This window comes from Diadema antillarum, unplaced genomic scaffold (assembly GCF_040938485.1).
Source record: "Diadema antillarum isolate AM-2024a unplaced genomic scaffold, OU_Dant_1.0 seq00000936_RagTag, whole genome shotgun sequence".
NCBI lineage: Eukaryota > Metazoa > Echinodermata > Echinoidea > Diadematoida > Diadematidae > Diadema > Diadema antillarum.
Window position 1 is genome coordinate 233,831 of NW_027271787.1, and position 18,886 is coordinate 252,716.

An 18,886-nucleotide genomic window follows, 5' to 3' on the forward strand; every position below is an offset into this window, starting at 1 on the left:
AACAGGGTGGAAGGTGTTTTAACTCCGTTGTAACTTTCGTTTTAACTTATGGTAGATAGTGAGATAATTTATTAACTCAATATTGTGGTATGCGAGTTCAATATAAACAAGATATACAAAAAAAATGAAAACAATGTATGCGCAGAAAGGCAAAAGAGATAGCAGTTTGACAAAATGTAAACTCATTCCACAATACAAAATTTGGTAACAGTAACATATTGCAAGTACATACGCGTAGTATAATTATGCACATAGATAAAACACAAACAGAAAGGTTACCGGCATCATCGGCAGTTTGTTTTAAGCACTATTCATTTCAAACATATCTTTCAAAATATTAAACATTCTTTTATATGATTTCACTATCTTCACCAATAAGAATTCATTATCAGTACCTTTGGGTGTTTGAAAAATATTTATTGCTGAGGACGGCGCGAATCTTGAGAAAAGTATAAGAAGTCTAAGGTTCCATGATGGAACTTGACGTGATATTGATCTGCATGAGATATCTTCTGAAGATAGTGACAACAACAACAACAACAATAATAATAACAATGATAATAATAAAATAACAATGATAATGACATGGCATTGCAAGGGCTCAACTTAATTTAGAAGCGTCTAGCTCCCCATAAACCATGAAATTTGCGTTCCTCAATATATGAACGCCAGATATCTTATTTTTTCAACAAAATTTCAAATAAAAAGACTCAATTTCAGATAGTTTTGCGAATCCCCTACCGCACCAACTATAATCCGTCAAAACCGGTAAGAAGGTATAATGATCAAGCTTCTGTTGTAACTTTATTTCATCTCTGGCTCTCTTTACCTGCGCATGCCATTGTCCTATTTGTGCGCACGCCAGAGAATGAGCGCTTGTTAAAACGCGCAGAGTTAAGCAAGGCGCATTTGCCCAAGGGAGCAATCTTATTGGTTGAAATGTCTTAGATGCTACTTCTAACGATATTTCCTATTGGATATGATTATTGCGATGGGCGTGGTTATCATGACTTACAACACCGTTAAAACAGTTTTCAGAATACCGATTTACAACTGTTTTAGCGGTGTTGTAACTCACAGACTTACAACACAAGTTACAACACAAGTTACAACAGAGATAAAACGGTGTTCAGAATACCACCCCAGCTTGTTACAATGGGTAGCTGCTTTAAAGGACAATTTCACCTTCATAAACATGTGATTTGAATGAATGCAGCAATGTTAGTAGAACACATCAGTGAGAGTTTGAGCAAAATTGGACAATCCGTTAAAAAGTTATGAATTTTTGAAGTTTCTGCTCAGTCACGGCTGGATGAAAAGACTACTATCGCTTGTGATGTCACATGAGTACAACGATATAAAGAGAGAATAAAAAAAAATCAACTTATTTCCATTTTTCTAGCATAACAAAAGAACACTCGACTTCTCTCTTTCAGAAGGCAGGGGGGAATAATATAACCCTTAACATACGTTAGTAGCAAGTCGAAGAACTGTGCACTTTATTCAAAAAGTTAAGTTTTGTGAATTTCTCTTTTTATTTTCTTATGTAGTTCTACGCATGTGACATCATACACTGTAGTAGTCTTCTCATCCAGCAGTGACTGTGCAGATACTTAAAATATTATTAACTTTTGAACAGATTGTCCAATTTTCCTCAAGCTTTCACTGATGTGTTCTATACTAATATTGCTGCATTCTCTCAATCCTTATGTATGTGAAGGTGAACTTGTCCTTTAACGGGAGATTACAGGTTATTTAAAGGAAACCAAAACCAAATCATGTGGATTGAGTAAAAGCGGCAATATTAGTTGATCTCATCAATGAAAGTTTGAGGGAAATTGGACATTACGTTCAAAAGTTATGGATTTTCATAGTTTCGATGCCATCATCGCTGGACAAGGAGAGCTACTGCAGTTCATGACATTAAGATGGACAACAATATAGAAAACATAAGGAAAATTCAACCTAGTTTCACTTCACAGCATTATGAACGAGCAGTTTGCTTTCCTCTTTCAGAAAGCATAAGGAATGATATCATCCTTAACATAATGTCAGTATCCCAAGATGGAATGTTTATATACTTTCCATGAAAAATTAAATTTTGTGGAATTCTCCGTATATTTCTTTATGTTGTTGTCCACAATGGCGTCATTAAGTGTTCATGGTAGTCTGTTTATCCTACAATTACTGCACCGAAAATGTAAAAATTCGTGACTTTTTAATCGACTGTCAGATTTTTTTTCAAACTTCAGCTGACAAATTATGTTCTACTAATGTTGCTTCTTTCGCTCGATCCAAGTTCACATTTGAGTTTTAGTTTCCTTTAATTTCACCAGAAAATGTTTCTATGTGAAGGTATCGCGTCGTTAACATGCATCTGAATGTATAGGAGGATGTTGACATTGCGGTAGGAGCAATGTTTATATTCTTGCGTAATGTAAAGTATCTAAACTACTGGGGGAGGGGTATGGCAAAAGGAGCGGGGCACATCCCCCCGCCCCTCTTAAAAATGGTTGTTCGCTTACTAGTATTCTTTTGCGTGTTTTTTTTTTTTTCGTTTTTCTCTATACACCGCGGATAAAGTATCAGATTTGGCGCACGAATAACTTGAGGACTATAGTAAACAATATCACAGTGGGAGCCCTCCTGGAATTTTTAAGGAAAACACACACACACACACACACACACACACTAATAAAATTTCTAAATGGCCGACACTTATGGCAAACTCCCCGCTCCTTTTTATGTTTGATTTGATGACAAGATATATTTGTATATTTTTATTATTGGTTTGGCTTAGGACCATAATTTCGACATTGTGGTCGAAGCATTGTTTACATTAAGTGTAATGATATAATGATATAACTGTCTGAGCGAGGGGGTAGGGGTAGAGCAAAAGGGGTATGCCCCTTTAAAAAGTGTTGCTTGGTTGTTCTTTTGAGTGCTTCCTTTTTCGTTTTGCTCTTACACTGCCGATAAAAGGTTCAAATTCGGCGCGCGGATTTCTTGAGGACCATGAAACAATGTAAGAGTATACGAATCATTTCATCTGTATGTTTTCTGGCGTCTGGCCTGCCTTGCATAGTGATTTCTGAGCCTGAGGAGACAGGTCAAATGATATTTTGCTTCCATTGCAATGATATCTGCTCCAACTATTCTGGCGATAAGTAAGGCTTCATTGAGCTCTGTGATCATGTCCCGGATATTTTTATCAGTGTCGAATGTTGACACTTCATGGAGGCATCCTCCACCCTCTTCTCCTTTCTCAAAGAAGAAACATTTTCGAACATCTAATGCTCTGTGCTTAGTGGACCTTTTCTGATCTTCATTTGGGGGGTGAACTCTGTTTTCTTTGTCTTCTCCAATTTAAAACTGATGAATTGCAAACGGTAAAATCTGTGCAATTGAGCTGAGTGTGTAACAAAGCTTTCAACACTTCGCTCCCAAAACAAAATTTAATGACTCAGAGCTGTTCGGCATTCGACAGGAATGACTTGTATAGGGATCTGTCCTATCACCACTTGCCCTTGCACTCTTCAAGGGACGCTTTAAGGGTTCAGCGGTGTCTTGCTGGCAAATCACACGACGATCCCACTTAATTACCATGATGAATCACATTCTGAAAAGCAAAAGTATTGGAATTTAATCCACTTATCGTTTAAACCTTTGAATTCCATTGAATCATAAGGTGGATTGGAGTAATAATAGATTGTTGTCATGTATTTGGCAGCAAAGACATTTTCTGGTGAAAATTGACCTCTAACGTATAATGTACATTTATGATGCCTTGGGATATGTTACAGCAGAAAGCACATGTACATGATAAAAGTAATCCTCTGAAAAAATGGACATTATGCAGTTTCTTCTCAAGCGACCATGTCAGTCAGCTATCTTTCGTCTGATGAAACATTCTGCAAAACAAACCTCCCTCAGCCCACAAAACGTTAAACATCTGTAAACACAAATATAGATTTTGGCCAACACTACTATGACAAGATAGTCCTCATTTGATATAATTGTGAAATTCCTAAGATAAAGTTCACCCATAATCTCAGGAGGGAAGTTTTCGGTTGCTGAGACACATATCGATGGCACAAGAAGAAAGTAGTAGCTGAATGTAGTCTAACATCCTCACCAGTGGTTTCTAAGATGTCTGTCTTTGGCTTTTTCTGGTTGAACAAAACTTATCTCAGCATGACCTTCCATACCGTAACAGAAAGTCCTTAGTGGTTTAAGTAATTGATTATTCGATGACCATCCAATTTCATGGAACTTAGAGCTTGCTAGATTTATGATGCTAGTCAAAATAATGTTTCCAAAGACTGCAGTACAATGCACCCCTGTTGTAACAAACGTCGTCGGGACCAGCATTTTTCCCCTGTGATATCTGAATTTCGTTATAACCGAACAGTAAAGTGTATATGGAAAGATATAGATGATAGCTTTGGGACCTAGTTTTTTACTTCGTTGTAACGGAGATTATTTCCGCGTTCGTTATTACAGGGGTGCATTGTATCCCTAACAATTCAAAATCTTACTGCACTGCAAAATAATTTAAGTGTAAAGTGAGTTTTAGATTATGTGAGAAGCAAGGGCAGATCCATGCAGGAATTTCGTAAGGGAGAGGGGGCGCCTTTACAAATCAAAGGGGGGGGGGGGGGTACGCGCTCCCCGCTATAATTATTTTTCTTTTTATTTCTTTTGTTTTAACAAAGAAAGAGGGGGCGTGCCCCGGTGTGCCCCCCCCCCCGATCCGCCACTAACCGCTTATATCAGAAACTATTTTCTGTCGATTTAAACCGTATTCATATATTTGATTTGGTAAGTGTATATCATAATTAGATTGGTAATTAATCCCACCAACTCCATGTTTCAAATGGTTTGATGTTGATCTTGGTCTAAAGTTTAGGTTTAGGTTTTCAATCCATGAAAACATAAATCAATAGTTACCATATTCCTTTAGTTACACAAATACGATATATACATATCACAGATGGAGAGAAATATTTAAATTCAGCATTTTCACCCTAAAAATAAAAAATAAAAAAAATCCAGAGGGCTCCTACTCTAATATCAATGAGTAGGTCCTAGGGGATCACCTCTCCAAATTTGGCGCTTTTATCCGCCCTGTAACGGTAAGCCCAAATGTTGAAATTAAAGGGGAAGGCGATAAATCGAACTTTCTATTTAGTCGGGTCGCTAATAATGGGGAAGGCTAGTAACTGATCAGTGGGAATCAGTGCGAAAGCTGGGGGATGATTGTTCCAATCTTTATGGGATTCATTCAAGTGTACATTATATATCTATTGTTGTATGAAAATTATTCGCTTCAGAATGTTTTCGGGTCGTCCGTCCGTCCATGGACCTAGCAATGCTAGGTCCATGGTCCGTCCGTACGTACGTACGTCCGTCCGTACGTACGTCCGTCCCGTTTTGTTTTTGTCGATATCTCAAGAACCGTGTGGTGGTTTTACATCAAACTTGGTATGAGGGTATATCCTGGGGGATAATATTTTGTTTGGATTTTAGGGTCACGGGGTCAAAGGACTAAGGTCACAGACTATTTTGTGAAAAAAGGGTTGAAAATTCATGTTTTTCTCAATATATCTCGCAAGTGGTTCAAGGTATCTTCATGAAATTTAATATATATGCTTGTTCCAATGGGCAGTGATTATCAAGGGAAGTTGGGGGTCATGGTTCAAAGGTCAGAGGGTCAAAGGTCAAGGTCGACTCCTCAAAATATCACTACTTTCCCTATATTTATGCAATGCCTGAAGGTTTGGTTTTTTTTTAATTTGATGTATGCATGTATTACCCGATATATATTCTGTGGGAAGTTTCTTGCCAAAAGGTCAAAGGTCAAAAAGTCAAATGTCAAGTGAAAGTGCTGAATTGCACTATTTCCTCCATATCTCAAAAGTAACTCAAGGTATCATCATGAAACTTACATATCTATGCATGTTCAACCTAACAGTGATTCTCTTTGGAGCTGTGAGGTCAAAGGTCAAAGGCCAGGTTTAGATAATGCTATTTTCCCATTTGATACTGAAATTATACTTTTTCTCAATACCTTGAAAATGACTCAATGCATAAACTTATAAAAGAGTCAAAAGTCAAGTAAAAATCATCAGTTCCCCAAATACCTGCACTCTGACATTTTAATCATTCATCCAATTAAACCTAGTTCTAGGAAAGTGAACATTCCGCACATTTGTGGCAAACCTGTCATTTTAATATTTTGCCAATTGTGTGAAACTGTCATCACACATTGTCAAGACATTGTACTATAGACCTATTAGGAGAACCATGCATTATGGCGGAGGCATATCAGTCGCCGTAGCGATATATCTAGTTTCTTCTCTTTTTCCCTTTTCCCCCTTTCCCCGATCCTTCATTTTCCCCCATTCTTCATTTTTTTTCTTCCTCTTACTTTCCTTTACGTTTTCCCTTATCGTCTTTCTTTCCGTTCTTCTTTTTTTCCCCTAGGTCTTCCCTTTTCCTCTCTTTTCCTTTTTGTTTATATATTCTAAAAGACAATGAATATTCACAATTTTCCAGGTGATTACCATGAAACATAGTATTTTTTGCTTCTTTCATGATTTTATAAAACCCGTAAGGCATGCAGTGAAATATTTGCGAATAGTGCGAGCTGCTTTCTTTTTAAAGCAATATTCTCTCTATACAGTGGCCTGAAATCACTTAGAAAACCCGTAGAAATCCCCACTCCTGCAAGCATGAGTCTCTTAGCAGTAAACTGCTGCCAGAGCCTCATGACACTTTTGTATACAAAATTTGGAGGAAGGTATTATATGCATGGAACTGAGTAAAAATGTAAAAAGTTTGTCATCAAAGTGGGACAAAATTGTAAGAATTGCATGAGAACATAGATATTAGATACTAAATAAGTGTCACTACGCCCAAATTATAAAGTGGGATGATGGAAGATGGATAACTGCGACAGCCGCCGCACGCAGTCTCCGGGGCTAGATGATGGATAAGACTTTATTTCATTTTTTTATTTATCTGAACTGGGTTTCATTTTCCACCAATTTTTGGAAAATATTTGCCTGTGTAGAGACAACTTAGATTTTTGAAATATTCAATTCCTCACTTTAAAGTGTTTCAAAAGATCTGAATGTATTGATCTGGTGCTTTGTAGAGTCTAGGTTACTATGTTACCAACAATCTTTTTTTTTTAACAGTTTGCACAATTTAATTTGAGAGTGAAAATGAAGCCCAGTCCCACATACGTGTTTACCCTGTTTCAGCCACAAAAGGTGCTCACGAGTGAGAAATCCCCTGGAAAATCATTTTAACATGAAGTACATAGATCAAACTAATGCAACCGTAACCATAACAGACCGTTAAATAGCGTTACAAACACCGGACCGTCAATATATGTCCAGGACGGTCATCATGGTCATGTGACCGTCTTCAACCGTCATAGCCGTAGGTCGGCCTTAGCGCTAGCGCTAGTGTGAGAGCACCTTTAAGTGTGGCACACTCCTCGCACAAGGGCGAGTGAGAAAACATAGCTAAGAATAGACATGATAGATACTAGATAGACAGTCATAGAATAACCGGCGTAAAGACCGTAGGCCTATTTTAGGCCGTTAGGTCTACTGAACGCTACTTGGTAGGCCTACCATGCCTACCGCCCACTCCTGCAAGCATGGGTCTCTTAGCAGTAAACTGCCTAGCCGCCGCCTTTACCGGTAGATCAAGGCTAATTTGAAATAGAACAAACGTACCCATACCGTACGGTACCCACCTTTGAAAATGAGTATTGCGATAAATCGAACCCTCTATTCCAGTCCCAGATGCATGCATTATTCAGCAAGTGAGGCGTAGATTCAATTCTCGATGTAGTATGCATATAACGGCACGAGCGTGCATGTGGGTGAGGCCGAGGCGAAGGCCGTCGACTGTTGGCTCGCCTCGAAACTCGCGTCGCTCCCGCGCCGGCGAAGCGCGCTAAGTCTAGGTACTGCATGCATAGCCAGCCGGCCGGCCGGCCGGCCGGCCACTCACCTCAGCTCAGTGCTAACAAAGTGCCATGGCACTGTAACTCCTCTTAGACTGGCGCCACCTCTTGTCCGGGAAAAAAAAAAAGAGTTTTTTTTTTATTTTTTTTTTATTATTATTATTATTTTTGGGGGGGGGGGTTATCAGAGTGAAATGGTTTTATCAGAGTGAAATGGTTTCGTCAGAGTGATATGGTACACCAAGGTGATTTTTTTTTTAACGGAAAAATGAAATGATTAATTCTTTTTCTTGAAAAGTGAAATGTATTTTTTGCGAAAAGTCAAATGTTTGTGGTTAAAAAGTGAAATACATTTTGTGAAGAGTGAAATGAATTTTCATTTAAAAGTAGCATGTATTTTTGTGAAAAGTGAAAAGAATTTTTATATAAAAGTGAAATGTATTTTTGTGAAAAGTGTAAAGATTTTTTTTAAAGCGAAATGTATTCTTGCGAAAAGCGAAATGAATTTTTATGTTAAAGTGAAATGTATTCTTGTAAAAAGTAAAATAAATGTTGTTGAGTGAAATGTATTTGTTAAAAGGAAGTGTATTTGTTAAAAGTGAAATGAATATTGGCTGGAGTGAAATGAATTTTGTATTGTTTCCCTAATTGCGTTCCATAGTAGTCTGACGGTGGGGCATACACGTGCTGTAGCGGTGTGTGCGCGCGGTATTAAATGATCACACAAAACAGTCCAGGCAGTGGACTATAGTAAATATGCTGCGTTTGTACACACCGCCTGCATAAGAACATTTAACCCTTTGAACCCTGCATTATTTGAGATGGTCGTGACCCTCACCCTGCATTATTTGCACATATTGAGCATATTTTGCTAAAAGACTGAATACATTGGTAATACATACAAAAAATACAACAAAAACAAATAACCAAAGGTCTGTGAAGTGTGGTTATGATTACTCCAATTTTATTTGAGCTGCAATAATAGCTCAGCATGACAATATAATGATTATAATCATAATGATAATCAACAATAGTAATGTTAGCTATAAAAACAATAACCTAACTCCCTGACTGTGCCACGCCCCCTTGACTTCGACGATCACCAACATGATCACCTCCAGCTCCAGCTCTAACGGCATCCCAGCTGCTATTTCCCCCGCTGGTACCCGGCTAAGATTGTACATCACCTTGTTTCATCTTCAAAATCACTGATTTTGACTATAATATGACTTGTCAATAGCCTCCTCATAATCACCAGATGATTCACCTAAGATTATCGCATGAGCCTCCTCTGTAGAATAGCATCTTTTTGTCATTTTTATAGCTCAAAACTTGCAAATCCAAACCGTAATCAACGAAAGTATAGACCGAAGAACCTCTCCACATCGTTGTCGTGAGATGGCGTCATATTTAGGGGGTCACCTGACAGTTAACTCTCAAGTTATCAAAGTCACATGATTTCTGGCCGGTATACCGGCCTTTAGGGTATTTGCACGTTCTGCGCGCGGCCGGTTTTCCGGCCTTTCGGGTTCAAAGGGTTAAAACGTGTGGCTTCTAATGACCGGCTTTCCAACTGAAGGTTCATATCAAAGAGTATAGAAGCTACGCTAAGAGGGTATACTCTCGCGATTTCGCGTAGTGCGCTCATGGGCGAAAAACTGGCGCCATTAGCTGGCAGACCGATAGAGGGCGTATCTTACGTGATCATAACCCTGATTTTATAGTAGTGATGTTTGTCTGCTTTTCATTTTCCCCCTTTTTAGGGGGCATACAGGGGGAAAGATGTAATCAGGATTTCGTTTTGTCATACAGAAGTATCATTCCTGTCTAACCATGAAATGCAATTGAAGAAATATCATATATTTTGTGATATGCGGTCCCACAAAGTTTGAGCTAAAGTAGCCCGAGAGAGAAAGAGATAGACGGCGATTGTCAGCTCAAATACAATCTCTGAAGGACTATAGATTGAAAAGTAATGAAATTTCTTCAATTTTTTTAACGTGTCGACAGAAAATATACTTCTGCTGATATTTTGAGGCCTTAAACACTATTCTACCGCTGTGTTTCTCCTTAAAATGAAAGGAAGGTAGGGTTTGCTCGAGATCCATAGGCTCACGTGTTAAGAAGTTCGCGGTTTTATCACTAAAATGGTCGCCGTTGGGCTCCATGCGGGGCGTGCGGCGCTAGCTCCATGGCGTACTACACCCGTTTGCGTGCGAAATCACGAGAGTACACCCTCTTTATAGCGTAGCTTGTATACTCTTTGGTTCAGATCCCTTCTATATTCCCGCATATAGGGATACGGTATGTCTTTGTATTCGTCATTGATTCATCCAGTAAAGTTTGAAAAGAATATTAGTACATATACTCGCAGTGGGCTTTTGCACCGAGAGAACCTAATCTGCTGCTATAATTACCTCCGCCAAGGGAGGAGGTTATGTTTTCGTTACCGTTAGTTTGTTTGTTTGTTCGTTAGTTAGTTACTGCAGTTGGTCAGTTAGTTTGTCTGTGTGCAAAATAACTCAAAAAGTAGTTAACGCGGATTGGGATGAGACTTTCAGGAAAGGTTGAGAATGACACAAGTAACAATGATTAACTTTTGGTAGTGATCCGAAAATTTTGGGGGAATTTAAGCAGGATTTTTTTTTTTTTTTTTTGTGGCAGGTAGGGTCAATGAACTTGGGAGTTCAGGCTGCGCGTATTTGAGGTTTGCATGCGCGCACTAAATTGCGTGCTCTAGGGTGGTATTCTGAAATCCTTCCTAGGAAGAAATTTCTTCGTAAGTCAGGATTTTTTCCTAAGTGGTATTCTCAAAATCTTCCTAAGTTTCTTCCTAAGTAGACTTAGGAAGAAATTTAGGAAGTGGGCGGGAATATGCAAATTTCTGACTTAGGAAGAAGTTGGGGTGGTATTCTGAAAATCTTCCTAAGTTTCTTCCTAAGTCAGAAACTTAGGAAGTGCCTAGGGGTGGTATTCTGAAATCCTTCCTAGGAAGAAATTTCTTCCTAAGTCAGGATTTTTTCCTAAGTGGCATTTTGAAAATCTTCCTAAGTTTCTTCCTAAGTAGACTTAGGAAGAAACTTCCTACCAATTTTGTCTTTCCTAGGCACTTCCTAAGTTTCTGACTTAGGAAGAAACTTAGGAAGATTTTCAGAATACCACCCTAGGAAAGACAAAAGTGGTATTCTGACATTTCTTCCTAGGCACTTCTTAATGCAAATTAGGCCATCCTTATTCCCGCCCACGTCCTTTCCTAAGCCAATACGAAATGCCGTATCATAAGGAACTAACCGATGTCTGCCAATGATAATCACATATTACTATGACGTAGGGTCAAATACACGAGGGCGCGGCATGTCCCCTTTCTCACGCTCATTTCGCGCATCAAAGTACATGTGCGCACAATGACTGACAAGCGCGCCTATCACGATGCTTGCAGTTTGCTATTCTTAACAACGTACTTAGGACAGGGGTGGAGCTTTCCTAAATATTTTCCTAAAATTCTTTCCTAAGTGCATTCTAGAATACCAACTTCTTCCTAAGTCAGAAATTTGCATATTCCCTCCCCCTTCCTAAGTTTCTTCCTAAGTCTACTTAGGAAGAAACTTAGGAAGATTTTCAGAATACCACTTAGGAAAAAATCCTGACTTAGGAAGAAATTTCTTCCTAGGAAGGATTTCAGAATACCACCCTTGGTATTCTAGAATGCGCTTAGGAAAGAATTTTAGGAAAATATTTAGGAAAGTTCCACCCCTGTTCTAAGTACGTTGTTAAGAATAGCAAACTGCAAGCATCGTGATAGGCGCGCTTGTCAGTCATTGCGCGCACATGTACTTTGATGCGCGAAATGAGCGTGAGAAAGGGGACATGCGCGCACTTGTGTATTTGACCCTACGTCATAGTGATATGCGATTGTCATTGGTTAGTTCCTTATGATACGGCATTTCGTATTGGCTTAAGGAAGGACGTGGGCGGGGATAAGGATGGCCTAATTTGCATTAAGAAGTGCCTAGGAAGAAATTTCAGAATACTAATTTTGTCTTTCCTAGGCACTTCCTAAGTTTCTGACTTAGGAAGAAACTTAGGAAGAAACTTAGGAAGATTTTCAGAATACCACCCCTAGTTTCTCCTAGGGCGAGGCGCGCGGTGCAGCTGAGGGTTTATGACGTAACAAAGGCTTCTATATTGGGAAATCGGGCGACTTTCAGCACACAATGCTATAAGTACGTATGGGTGGAAATCACTGATATCTCTAATGGAAGAGCAGAATTAGTGGTGGAAAATGAGCTGCATGCTTGGCGGAGGTCTGCGCTCTCAGAGTGCTTCTCTAGTTGTATGATACAATAATTAATACTCCTGACATTTTGCAAGTGTGACTTTTCTTAACGGAGGACTAAACAATCTCGCAAGTAGTCATTTACGCATTCGAGAAGCAAGACAAAAATTTAGATTGCAATGTCCAGAGTTTGTATTTGAAGTAATATCTATAAGAGATATCTATTGTTTCAAAGCATCAGTACACCCTTGAATTTCATGAATATATATTAAATATAGAAATTATACACTCAGCAAAAAAAGTAAGCTCCCCCCTAACATTTTTGGACATATCTCAAAAAGTATTTTACGGATGTTCATAATTCGAACGGGAATGGATAGGGAATTTCATTACTCATAACATGAATGGCATATCATTGCCACCAGATATCATTATTGGTGTAAAAAATCGCATTTTATGTCAAAATGCATGGGAAAAAAGTTGCACTATAGGCAATAGGAAGTATATTGTATACATTTCCTATGTAAGTTATCAAATGATCTTTTTAAATTGTGTAATTCTCAGGAATTTCTTCAGGTACAATGTGCTTCCCTATTAAACAGATGTTATGCATACTTTTTGAACAATAGGCCTTCTCAATATGAAAATATTGGTAGAAGCCATGTGATTTGTAATTCCAATTTAGGTTGATCACATTAATGTGCCTGTGGGCATTTTGCATCATGCCCTAAGGTTGTAGATCAGTTTGCTGAGGGAAATGACATCGAACGTATGGAGTGGCCTGCAAGATCCCCTGACTGTAATCCAGTAGAGAATCTTTGGGATATCATTAAGTGGAAAGCGAGCAAGAAGTTGAAAGATGACACTTCACTGCAAGAATTTCAGCGCATCTTGGAGAGAGCATGGGCCAACATTGAGCAGCGCCAAGTACAAACTTTAGTTAACAGTATGACAAGGAGACGGCGGCTGGTCATTGCGGGTGGTGGACATATCAATTATCAAATACTTCACTATATGTTCATGGAAAGAAAGAGATAGAGAAATATGCAATAACCCATGCTTAAATGTTCAGAATCATGAGTGATTGTTTGATTATGTGTGTAAAAGTCATTGCAAATCACTAAAGTGCAACTTTTGTTTCCATGCATTTTGACATAAAATGCATTTTTTCACACCAATAATGATATCTGGTGGCAATGATTTGCCACTCATGTTATGAGTAATAAAATTCTTTATCCATTTCCGTTTGAATTGTGAAAATCGGTTGAATACTTTTTGAGATATATCCACAAATGCTAGGGGGGAACTTACTTTTTTTGCTGAGTGCATATATATATATATATATATATATATATATATAGAGAGAGAGAGAGAGAGAGAGAGAGAGAGAGAGAGAGAGAGAGAGAGAAGGGGTCCCGACCATGTACAGCACGAGTGTAGCTCCAATTCATTATTTATATTCAGTGCGAGAAGAGCTCTTCCTCTCGCACTGTATTATTAATATATTATATATATATATATATATATATATATATATATATATATACACATAACTACTGAAAATGTCCTCTCTTGAAGGAGTGAATAACAAAAAAGAGCGAGTGTAGAGTGAAATGGGGGTGAATTTTGAGTGAAAATGTTTATTTTCACTAATATTTAAAATGATCTCAAGGGTCACTCCAAAATTTTGGGATTCCTGAGGTCACACCAAAATAAATGAAAATATATATATTTTCACTTCAAATTCACTACGATTTCACTCTAAACTCACTCTTTTCTGCAATTCACTCATTCGTGAGTGAACGTTTCACTCTCTCTTTTTTAGAGAGAGAGTAAGAACAACTCGAGCCATGTACCGTATACAGTAGAGTTCATTTATTTTAGTTCCTCTGTTTTGTGTTTTTGCTCATTTCCATCTTTCTCTTTTTTAATTCTTGGCTACATGCAGCTGTGGTGGCAATGTTTGATATGGCAGACTCCAACACGTTATATAACGTTATGAGCTGGTACGAAAATGTACTGCTTTATAACAGGAAGCACGATCTTTTCCTTGTCGGCAACAAGGACCTTCGGGTGAGTGTGCGATGTTCAGATCAGAGTTGCTGGAAGTTCCTTGAGGATTATACTTTTCTTTGCATCCTGACAAAAGAATTAAAAACCGCCTTCCTGATTTAATGATTGATATTATAAATAATTGATATAGTAACTCACAATTCCCTCTGAATTTATTGTGTAAGATGTTGGCAGCCATCTTAGTTATAGCAGCATTGACAATTTGATGGATCTATGACGTCAGAAGCTGATTTGTCTTACTTCATGTAATTTTAGCTGTTTACACACTAAAAAGAGAAACTCCTGACCAGTTAAGAGTAAGTCTGATGAAACAGAGTAAAATCTTAGTGGCACGAGAGAAAAACTTCGAAAATTTGGAAGGTTCACTAAAATACAGAAAACATTTCTTGAACAGTAAATATAATTTTGAGTGTTCAAGAGATGCAGTTGGCGATGTCATCACCACTCTCCAATCGTATCTCAGTTGAGTGCATTTTAATTTCGAAATTTTCCAAATACTTAATAGAAATCCCATATGATTCTTTTATTCTCTCGATTGAGCTGTAAACACCGAGCCTATCTGAAAAGGGCGAGCGAAATTTGCCTAAAACAGTGGTAAAATTGGTTTCGTCAGGGCCAGTCAATATTTCCATATTTCACTTTTTGCGTGAAATTAGAACCGGTAATTAAGATGTCGATACAAAGAAATCATTATTTACTTGTTATGGTATACTAGATCTCATATTGCATATTTGTTTGATAATTATTCAGTAGACAATTTGGAAAGTGAATAACTTAAGGCATACGTAATAACTGCCTTGTTATTATGTGGCATCCGAAAACTGATAATTATGTTGGCAGTGGTATGTATAGGTTTGCGATGAGAAGTGGTCGGTTTGTACAAGCATAATTATTATTGCACAGTTCAGTCTTATTTTTCACTGGCTATTTACGAAACTCACGATAATTGGAAATCACTTGTTTGAAGATAGGCCTTATTTACTTTTCCATTGCCTCACCCCCCCCCCCCCCACCTTCAGGAAAGAACAAAAGAGACGGATGTGACAGCCATGGAAGAGGCAGCCATGGAGATTGCCGATGTAATGCAAGCAGAATACTGGACAGTGTCAGGTATTAAGCAGCGCATAGCGGGAGGAGCAACTCTCACCATCATACCACCAGAGATGGTGCACACAAACTGTGATAGTCCCCCCCCCCCCCCCCACACACACACACACACACACCCGAGTCATCATGAATGCAGAAGGGGAAATGGAAAATCCTTAGGAAGATGACTTCAGTTATAGTCTGAATTTAGAGGGTACCAAACGTGATCAAAGTCTTCTATCATCTTTGAAGATTATACAGATTTCTTTATGACATCATAGTAAATTTCTGTGTGAAGTTCTTGGCTACATGTTGATTATACCTAAGTATAATGATAAATAGATAATAGTTACTATGAAAATACTCTTGGCCTTTTGGCAAAAGTCATGTGTCTAGAGGTAGGAATGATAATGATCCGTAGTTATGAGGAGTATCATCATAATGATAATACAATTGTAATGATAATGTTAGAGAAGAAATAGCACTAAAAGCAATGCTAAATCAAAGTCAAATGTCTGTCCTGTATCTCATTTTACATGATTAAGGATGGAATGTCGAGGTGTTATTTAACCGGGTAGCAGCAATAACCTTCAATTCAAGGGTGCTCAAAATTCTCGACGACACAGACGCTGGGTCGGCTAACGAGCGGAAAAGTGAGTTCGTTTATATACATCTTCAGGCTTCTTGCTTAAAAACGCTCCAAGAAAATGCCGTTCATGAGTATTTTTCATCTTAAATATAGTAATAACTTGGCTTTAGTAAAAATGGTACCCAACCCCTTAAGGTTCTGTCTCATGAGAGATTATAACTTTTAACTCCCTATCTTTAAAAATCACAGTCTATTATGTTTCAATGATCACAGTGCTTTTCAGTTTTGAGGTGTTTTTGTGTTTTTTTTTCCTAATTTGCAAACTTTTTTAATTGCTACCCCCCTCCAAAAAAAAAAAATGCAGCATCAGACAACCTATAAGTTCACTCAGGTGCAATGATGAACGTTTCGTATGGAGGCCGTTACCAAAGGGAATAAAGGGACCCAGTTACTACACAATTTGTACATGATATGCAGTTTCATATAGGCCAGAATGCATGCCAGAAGATCTACATGCGTATAGTTAGCACATCAAAAACTTATGAATATGCCAGTACGTTATCAGCTCATGTGTACATTGGTACAAATCTTTCATTTTTGTCAGTTGGCAAAATTCATATTCAAACAAAGAATTGACTTGCGCAGAGCAAATATATATCTCAGAATAATCTGTGAATAACACCTGGGGAAGCATATTTCATCATATTCCCCTGAATGTATGATAAAGATTTGTTTTTCTATCAATACATGAACTGTAAGCCGACTGGTAACTACCAGGCTTGTCTGGTGGATGTGCAAGAAAACACCATTATAATAAGGATCAGATGAATTATCATCGCATCACAGATGCTTATCACATTGAATTTACAAACCAGCTCGCCCGTTGCAACAAAAAACCTTTCTTCTTCTTCTTTTTTTCTGCTGTTGCACAAATTGGAATTACGAATTGGTCTATTCTTACGGAGCCCAATTATATAGTGTGTTAAAAGCCTAGACCCAAAGTAATATTAGAATTTGGTTTCCAATCCGATTTTGGCACGGTTTCTCAACACTACCGGTATGAAAAGAATTCACCTGTTGCAGTATATCATGTCCCATCACCATATCGCAAATTCCTTTTGATTTGGCCTATTATTCATGATTTTAAAAAATGACTCTTGTTCCTCAAATATAGCAGCAAATTTAACGGTTACTCGATAATCGAAGCGACATCTTGCATGTTATATCAATTTAGAGTTGCGACCAGTTGACGTGGAAGGCAAGACACTGGTCATCAACGAAGAACCGAAAGACAGCCTGCTGGTACTAGATCACTCTGATGAAAGCCAACCATCCACTGACTGCTCATCCGTCAGTTTTTTCTCTCGAGCCCGAAGATATTTTGAAGCGGGAAAGCAATCCTTGAGATGAGGACAAACGAACCAATAATTGTAAAATCATCAAGTCATTTACGCCGTTGGTCTATTAATGATTCCACTTAACCGTTGAACGAGTCCGGTTGACAAATGCAGGAGCACATAATTTGATTTGTTGAAATATCGGCTGGGATACAGACATATCAGCACGATCCAAACTTTAGACACTCATTTGATGTCCGCTTTCGTCACTAGTTCCGCTTGGAATCAATTTTAGGGAAACAGAATACCCATATTTATCACCTTTCCACTCATCTATCCCCTTTCATCTCTATTCTTAGTTCCGTTTGGAATCAATTTCTAAGCTAGTTCTGCTCGGAATAATTCCACAGCAAATGAATACCTATACTTCTCACCTTTCCACTCTTTCGTCCTCTTTTATATCTCTTTTTTTTCTTTTTGAATTATATGTACACACTCGTATATCTCTGATTTTCTGTATAACTTTTGCACTTCTTTTCTTTTTTCTTTTTTTCCCCCAAATGTTTGAGCCTTGTAATAGTTTGATTACTCAAGTGGTCGAAGACAACGGAACCTCAGATAGTGCCAGATACTCCATTAATAGTGCATGATGATGTGAGGGTTTCTCCCTTAACATCTGTTTTTCAGGAAGAATCAACTACATCTTCCAATTTCTGTAGTGAACAAAATGAAAATGTTGTTGAAAATGAAGAAACTCACTTAAGTGTAGTCAAGTATTATCTGACTAACGAGTTTGATGTAACAGTTCAGCAATTAATGTTAACAGATAATTGTAGTATGTTACATTTTAATGCAAGGAGTCTGTCCCGAAATTTTGATCAAATTCACAGTTATATCTCAAGTATCCAATTTTCGTTCTCAGTGATAGGAATATCAGAGACATGGATAAACTCATCTTTGACTTTACCATTTGTGATTGATGGCTACAAATTTGTCCATGTGGATAGACCCAGTGGCCGTGGTGGTGGAGTTGGTTTGTTTGTACATGATAGCTTGAATTTTACGTTAAAGAATAATTATGAGGAATGTGAAGGTGTTGATTATCTGATTGTAGAAATTGAACGTAAATCCCGTATATTGTAGGAGTTGTGTATCGACAGCCCAAATCATCAGTGTCTGCATTTACATCTTTCTTTGATAACTTGTTGAACACTGAGGATTGGAAGAGCAAAAAAGTGTATCTTATGGGAGATACTAATATTGATTTGATGAAAAAACAAGACAATGCACAGGTATTTGATTTTGTTAATACAGTTGTTTCATCCGGGTTTTGCTCAACTATAGACAAACCCACAAGGGTGAATTCATTATCGGCCACTCTTATCGACAACATCTATACAAATGATGTGGGATACTGTAATCTGTGTGGTATTTTATTGACTGAAATATCAGATCATTTTCCTGTATTCTATTTATCTAATGAAGCTGTCTGTGATGATAATGTTGAGCAGGTATCCTTTTGTTACAGGAATGTAACGAGG

General features: G+C 38.0%; 1 protein-coding gene across 2 annotated transcripts in view; it reads left to right on the top strand.

The window, feature by feature from the left end:
• Positions 1-17,802, top strand: part of LOC139741581 (ras-related protein Rab-34-like) — a 38,128-nt gene extending 20,326 nt beyond the window's left edge. For both annotated transcript variants that reach the window (XM_071652164.1, XM_071652163.1), the window contains 4 exons: positions 14,209-14,333; positions 15,353-15,443; positions 15,965-16,072; positions 17,243-17,802. In XM_071652164.1, coding sequence (XP_071508265.1) covers positions 14,209-14,333; positions 15,353-15,443; positions 15,965-16,072; positions 17,243-17,418 — 500 coding nt within the window. In that variant the 3' untranslated portion in view covers positions 17,419-17,802. The remainder of the gene's footprint in view (positions 1-14,208; positions 14,334-15,352; positions 15,444-15,964; positions 16,073-17,242) is intronic.
• The last annotated feature ends 1,084 nt before the right edge of the window (positions 17,803-18,886 follow it).